An 8,055-nucleotide genomic window follows, 5' to 3' on the forward strand; every position below is an offset into this window, starting at 1 on the left:
GTCATCGTCGTCGTCATCGTCATCGTCATCGTCGTCGTCGTCGACGTCGTCGTCATCGTCATCGTCATCGTCATCGTCGTCGTCGTCGTCATCATCATTGTCGTCGCACGCCGGCGACAGTGCGAGTTAATTGTGATTCGCTCGCCGGGTGTACTTGCGCTTCATCTTTTCCTCTGGCTTACCTGAGCGGCCGCAATCGCTGCACGACACCAGCTCCTCGGAACCACCGGTCTTCTTGTTTTCACGTGCATCACCCAGGCAGAAGTCACAGTACGGAGACGGCTGCGCCGCCGATGACTTGCCACCGCCGATCTTCTTCTCCGCGGACGGTCCTCCGGGTGTGGGTGGTCCACCCGTGGCGCCTGCGGTTTCCACGGGCGGCAGCGAAGAGACGGCGGTACCGCCTGGCGAAGATGCCGCCGGGAGATGATCTTCCTTGGTCGGTGGGATGGTAGGTGACGCCGGAGCGACGGGCGTCTGCACGGCCGATTGCAGCTGCTGCTGCTGCGACTGCTGCGGCTGCGACGCCGTTCCCGCAGTGGGTGCGGCGGTAGGCGCCGCCGGGGAAGGACTCGAGGTATTCGAGGAAGTAGCATTCTGACGACCCCGACGTGTACCACCTGATCACAAACCGATCAACATACCCAGTTGCGCTTTGCCGTCACAAGCTGATGACCATGCACACTGGCTTTATATAATAGACAATAGACAAATTCATATTCGACTCTTTTCTCACTCTCTCTCTCTCTCTCTCTCTCTCTCTCTCTCTCTTGCACTCGCTCTTTCTTGCTTTCTCTTTTTCTCTCTCTTTCTCTCTTTTTTTTTTATCCGTTCATAATCGATTCAGTTATGTTGAAGTCACATCATATCTACAAGGGCCAGGAATATTCCCGGAGAATAGAATCTGAAGAGACTCGACAGTGTTGTGCAAAATACTCTTATTTTCAGTACCACTTACAGATACAGATATTCTGGAAAAAATGTACCGAAGTACAAATATTAGAAAAATAAAATACCTAAATACAGGTACGTACCTAAATATACCTTAGGTATATACCTAAATATATCTTAAAAGTATCTAGGTACAGGTACTTTTATTTTTAATATAGTGATATTTACTTATTATACATATATTTTATATGTACATACATATAATATGTACATAAATATTCTATGCAAGTAAGTTTAATATAAAATATAAAACAAACACTTATAAAGCCATTAATTAGTTTTATTCAAATAATCCATTTATTAACACTTATTCATTATTAAAAATACGATGCAATACGAGATGCTCGAATAAATTTAATTAATTAATAATGTAAAATGTCTACAAAAAAAGCCAACACACAGTATCTGAATGTGTAAATAAATTTATTAGAATAATAACATAAACAAATAAATTGTAAATATTTCAACTTTAATTTTTTAGATCATTATTCGTACAATTTAACGGTTTTTAATGTCAAATCAAATAAAGTTGAAATAAAAATCACAATCAAAATAACAAAACATATGTGACACTCTGTATGACTTGATACAAATTGATTTAAAAATGTCGGTGTTAATTCGAGATTGATCTTCTAATATGATGATCTCAAAACCTAATAATACAAACTTGTGTGTAACAAAATTGCTTTAGTGCAGAAAAGTAGCATCCAAAATGTACCTAAATATAGTATCTAAATAACCAGTACATGAGGAATGGTATCTAGTTGTAGCAAAAAAGTATCTCAGTATAGTTCCTAGGTATGTAAATTTGTACTTACAATTAGTTACAGTACTTAGGTACTGCACAACACTGTAACTCAATGAATTCATCTGAATATATACAGAGTCCTTTAACTCCATTATCACATCTCATATAAGAGACGCAGATAAAAATCGGAAGAATGTTATAATACATTTATTTTTTGTTTACATGTACATTTTTTGTACATATACATTCATTTTTTTCATTATCCAAATGGAGGATAAATTGAAAAAAAAAAACTGAATCACAACTTGCAGACAATGTATTAATTTTAATTTGAAAATTATTATTAATATAGTTTTTTAATATAAAAGTTATTAATAGTTATAATGTAAAAAGTACAAATTTGTAGAAGAAATCGACTTAAAATCGATAAAAGTAACAATTACAAGTAGAACACTCTGTATAATGTCAGACTAATTGCTCTACATCTGTTTATGTGCACATACATAATATACACATAAGCAGTATGTAATGCCTATTTGTCTTTTATCGTAATCTTCATATAACGGAATCAATTATTCTAAATTTCACAAGACTCAACCGACTGTTACAACAAAGAAAACAAATCTGATTATATGTAAGTATAACAAAGTGCATATGTCAATCAATACATTCCATCACCAGCAGCAAAATCCAAGATATAACGACGAGATATATCGATTCCAAGTACAGACAGGTATAAACAAACGGCTTTTCAAACATATTGGAGCTACTTAGTAACTTGAAAGATACCTATTTGATTTTTCAATGAAGCCTCAACATTCATTAATAGGAGAATCGAAGCCAAAATCGCTCTAGGAGTAATAAAAGCGTCAAAATAGCAAAGAAAAGAAGAGGCTCTTACACTTGTTAGACTCATTCGTAAAAACTATAATCATGCTAAATAAGGATACAAAAAAAGGAGCTATTAATAAAAGAAAAAGAAGAGAATGAAAAAGAAACACGCATACATACGCACACACACACAAAACGCTCAAGAGTCACGACGTTGTAATCGCGCCAAAGAATACCAACCTATAGGATGATCTTTTTCTTCTCTCTTATACATAAAAGGAGATAAAAAACATTTCACTATTTTGTCTCAAAAAAGCATGCTACTGCAAAATACATGCAGCACAAATAATTATCGCTTCGTTCATTAAAACATTCCAATTTTTACATGTAAAATATATCTTATATGTATATACGTAAAGATCTATACAAATAATTATGCAAAATAAAATCGCTTATATCACATTGGCTTGAATATCACTTATCATTCATATGATATGTAAATAGCTTGACACATAATATATAATCAAACATCGCAAAAAAGTATAAATTCCACACACATACATATTTATAAAAATATAGATTTAAAAAAGTAGAGCAGAAAAAATGTCACGATATCTTATTTGCAATGCATGCACACACATTTGCAGTACATGTAAAAAAAAAATATATATATATATATTAAATTGTTATATTGGGATAAGTTATCGGATGAGTAGTTGCATGACTAGGACAAAATTGAAGACAATGGCAAATGGAGGAGGCGGCGGGAAGAGGAAAGGCAAAAGTTAAAGGCAGGGTAAGGAACGCGGACTTAAAGGAAAGTGAGAAAACTGAGCTGATTTTGGCTCCAACCTGGCTGGTTCGAAGCAGCGGTGTCTGCAACACTCCTAGGTTCAACTTCGGCAGGACTGGGACTTAGTTCCTTAGCAGGATCACCGGAGGAAGTAGAGTGGGAATGACCGTAATGGTAGACCAGACCGGGTCTGGTCTTATACCGTGCGCTGCATACTGCAAAAGTGCAAATACTGTTTTCCCGCAATCCATCCAATGCAACGTCCAATGATAAGACAGACCTTTTTTTGTTTAACGGACGATCAAGGGAGGTAATACGGGACAGTAAAGCTGATAGGGCAGGGTCAGGGATAGCATTTGCACACCTTCCGCACCAGTACACATCCCTATCCACCTACGAGTCTATATGTGGACAAGCAGTGAAGGAGTTCCAGCCCAAGAAGCAAAACTAATACGATGCAAGGCTTGATGCTTGTACTCCTACAGAATGAGCTCGCTACAGTGTGAGCCAGTACATTCTTGCTCTGTTATTATTGCAGGTAGAGCTAGTCCGAAGATATTTGGGCCGGTAACATCAGCTCAATAGTCAACAAATGAGTTTAATACTCTGTTAAAATTGTGTCTAGAACATGAGCATAGTATAACCAGACCAAATGTCTTTAGATTATCTGCTAGTCTAACAGGAGTGGTTTCAAGAAGTAAACAGATTGCAGGCACATTCGAGTTAATTCATAGACTTTATGTCTGGAAAACTTTGACCAAATTAGTAATGACTATTATACTCCTTCCAAATAATATCGAAATTGTTCAAAGAGTTATTCTAGTTCTTTTTTTATCTTTTTCTTTTGCTTGCTTATGCTAAATATAATCGAATCCCATAAATTTGTGCATAATGAGTATATAAGTGAGCTGTTTCTCGAAAAACAACATAATAATAAATTCTCATATGTATTGTACAAAAGTTAGTAAGATTCAAGATTTAATAATTTTATTATGATTATGAATTTAAATGTTACGTGATGATTGTAAAGTACCAAGAAAAATCAAGCTTTTAATTGACATAACAATACCATATGTTAGTAATTTGCCCGGTTTTAATTAAAACAAAGTATTGTTATTAAAAGTTGAATGATAAAATATTAGTTTAATTAGACTGCAATATGGTAAATCTTCAATTTTAACATAACGAAATAATTATAAGCTATTTACATGGAATGTTTGAACTATATCTATTATTTAATTATTTTTAATCCAATTAGTAAATTTAGAGAAATATTTAAGAGCATAAATATGAAAAAGCGTATACTTTTTATGCACAAAGTTTTGGATATTTGGAACAAACGACTAGTCTCTGCCTTGCACTCAGAATCATACCATGACTGCCCATACTCAAGTAAAAAGAACAAAATAAAATGATAAAATATAAATTTTCCGCAAAATAAAATCCTTATGTTCAAATTGTAGTATGTATTGCTATTTGGACTTGAAATAAATACTCACTAATATATATTATCTCTCTGAACAAACAATATTAAGTCATCGCGATAATGAGAAAATAAGACTAGAAAGCACCTTCCCGCATTATAGTTTGTTACGTATCTGAATTATCATTGCCTGGAGATTATCCCATTGCACAAGATTATATTCAAAACTATATATATTATCATATATTCAATTGCAATACTCAACAATTTATTTCAAATTTTCATCATATTTTATACCATAAAAAGCTCAAGGTAATAAAGATTCTTCTATATCATAATTAAGATGTAATATATATTGATATGAATATAGGTGAACAAAATTAACAAACTTTTTAACAAAAAATTCATCCGTTTGTAACTTATTTGAAATAATAATAATAAGTGTCAAAACAATAATAACGATAATAGAAATAGTTTATAATATACTAATAACAGGAAGTGGTCATTTGTAGTTGTATCTATGATTAAACTTACGGTCACAAACGAATGGTTTATCAGTGTCAACAGAGTCGTAGTTGGTCTTTTTGCGTCCACGGCCACCACCCTGCATTAAATAAAACATTATTAAAATCATATCAATTTATCAGATTATTTATAAGATTCATGTAAAGTATGATTTTTATATCTTTATAGCCTTAAAAAATATGTATACAGGATGTCTGATAATTGTTCTGACAGAGTTCGTACACACGTAGAGCGGACTAAACTGAGATGGAGAGTTCTCTACCATTTTGCAATTTTCGCAATAGTTAACAAAATATTAATTGCTAAAAATTGCCGAAAATTGGTCTTCAATAATTTTTTATTCAAATACTATTAACTTTACAGAAAAATTGCAAGAGACGAAAAGTATTTATTTTCTTCTCATAGAAGTTTACGAATTTTTTCAGAATTTTTGATCAACTTTTTAGTACTGCATTTTCTCATTTTTAACAACATGAGAAAATACAGTATTGCAAAATTCGTAAACTTCTATGAGAAAAAAATTAACAATTTTCGTCTCTTGCAGTTTTTCTGTAAAGTTAATAGTATTTGAGTAAAAAATTATTTTCGGCAATTTTTAGCAATTAATATCTTGTTAACTATTGCGAAAATTACAAAATGGTAAAGGACTTTCCATCTCAGTTCAGTCTGCTCTAAATGTTCACGAACTCTGTCAGAACATTTATCAGACACCCTGCATATATTGATGATTTATTATATTATATAAGAACTTTTACATTTAAAGAGTCTATCTATTATTTATATTAATTATATTTAATTCATAATTTACTTTTGTACGTTTGCCCCCTGGACTATCTGTGGTAGGTGGATGACTACGAGCTGGATGATGACCACCTCCCCGTGTTTTTCTGCGTTTCCGTTTACTGCTGTAACTCTCTTCATAATCATAATCGCTATCAGGATCAGGTTCTTCATAGGCATCCATGTCTAACATATCCTGCTCGTCATAATACCAAGCATCTTTACTGTGTTCATCTAAAAATATTCAATTTGTCATTTAAAAGAAAAATTAAACTGCATGTCTAAATAAAATAATTATAATACCGATAAAAGTTTGTTTATATATAATTTGATGTTCAATTTTATTTACCTTTAAGTGCTACTGAATCTTTGCTATCATCATTTACATGCGTAATAGTTTCTACACCTTCTGTTCCATCTTCTGTGTCTCCTCTTAGTCCTCGTTTTGGATGTAAGTAATGCATTAAATATTGTCGACGTTTCTTTCGCCATCGTTTACTTGGATAGGTATAAATCTGACCATGTAACAAGCCTGGTAATCTTTCCCTCGAGGACATAAAAAGTGCAGAATGATTTTGTGCAACACCTGTGATTTCAAATAAACTCCAATAATCATTTAAAAACAAAATCATATTGTTGAATTTTTGTAATGATTTTAATTGTAAATAATATATAACGAACAATTAATATAAGTACCAAAGCATAAAAATTAATTAACAATAATTAATATAAATTAATACATTTTTATTTATAAAATATTATTATATATTGTGCCATTTTAAAATTAACTCGATTAAATTGATACACTTTGTTATCCAATTAGAGGAGTTGCTAATTTAATTAGAAGAGTATGGTAATTTAAAAAATTATTTTTTTTTTTTTTAAGCAAACTTTTATAGACTAATTATAAGGTCATCTTATTAACCATTTTATATTTTTCCCACATAAATATTTATGTAGGATGTTAGAATTATCATTAAATCAGGCTGATAAATCAATAAAATCAAAATACTATTAATCTGTCAATCAATTAATTTTACAACGACCGAATAAAATTTAAGACAATCAATTGTGAATTTTACCCGTTTGTGAATCGAGGAAGGGCATGCGAAGACGTCGTTCCCGGCATAATCGGCTATTATAATTGGAAGAATTCTCAATGGCTTCTCTGTAAGCCGTGTCGTTGAGGAAGCTGCAAAGCGGATCGATAATTATCTTTCGGCCGCTCCCCGACAAATTGCATTCGCGGTAGAGTAACGCAGGAAAATACGTACCTCTCGATCTTGCTTAGGTTACTTTCGTTCACCACTTGTATTATTCCGCTGTTATTATGAGCCATAGCTGGGGAAATTGCCACCGTCGTCATTTTCGGACAGTTCTAGTCCACGACGCCTTCACACGCACAACGTCCTGTTTCCCGTTACCTTCCTCGTCCCGTAATGTCACACACACTACATGGTGTCGCTCCGGTTTCTTCCCGGAAGTGATACTACCGTGATAATCAAATGTTATACTGTATGATATGTATACGGCGATACATCTTTCAATAATAAAAACGCGAATAACAATAGCGATAAACGTTACTGATGATACGAAGAATTATTACTGCGCTAAAAAGAAAAAAATGTCCATGGAAAATATTTTGCGCATATGTATATCGATTCGACGTCATGATTCGCGATTATCATATAATAAATAATATCGTTATGTGCAGATATTTCGAAGCGTGCGCATTCTATTCAAATATTCATGACATATACTAGCATAAAAGTCAACAGTCTTGCTGGTCTTGCTTATTATGATATTAATGTCCGATTGCACCAACGTTATTTTGACTTAAAATTCGCTCACTCACTCTGTCTTTTTAAAGCCGAAAGAGAGAGAGAGAGACAGAGAGAGAGAGGGAGATTTTCAGACTTTGCAAGTCTTTCTTTCACAGCAAAAAGTGAATTCAGAAATAAACGAAATTTTTGAGATTACAATGTTCGGAGTTTTATTGCACAA

The 8,055-nt window shown here is 33.4% G+C and overlaps 1 protein-coding gene across 3 annotated transcripts in view; it reads right to left on the reverse strand.

The window, feature by feature from the left end:
• The window catches only part of LOC108755930 (zinc finger protein DPF3), a 14,663-nt gene extending 7,134 nt beyond the window's left edge, over window positions 1–7,529 (reverse strand). For 2 of the 3 annotated variants that reach the window (XM_018499370.1, XM_018499372.1), the window contains exons 1-7: window positions 7,326–7,529; window positions 7,134–7,243; window positions 6,401–6,637; window positions 6,080–6,285; window positions 5,281–5,350; window positions 3,383–3,538; window positions 183–620 (exon numbers count right to left, since the gene is read on the reverse strand). In XM_018499370.1, the coding sequence (XP_018354872.1) occupies window positions 183–620; window positions 3,383–3,538; window positions 5,281–5,350; window positions 6,080–6,285; window positions 6,401–6,637; window positions 7,134–7,243; window positions 7,326–7,417 (1,309 nt within the window). In that variant the 5' untranslated portion in view covers window positions 7,418–7,529. The remainder of the gene's footprint in view (window positions 1–182; window positions 621–3,382; window positions 3,539–5,280; window positions 5,351–6,079; window positions 6,286–6,400; window positions 6,638–7,133; window positions 7,244–7,325) is intronic. The other variant, XM_018499371.1, reaches the window with a different exon arrangement.
• Window positions 7,530–8,055: the final 526 nt, after the last annotated feature.

The sequence above is a fragment of the Trachymyrmex septentrionalis genome, unplaced genomic scaffold (genome assembly GCF_001594115.1).
Source record: "Trachymyrmex septentrionalis isolate Tsep2-gDNA-1 unplaced genomic scaffold, Tsep1.0 scaffold9, whole genome shotgun sequence".
Lineage (NCBI taxonomy): Eukaryota > Metazoa > Arthropoda > Insecta > Hymenoptera > Formicidae > Trachymyrmex > Trachymyrmex septentrionalis.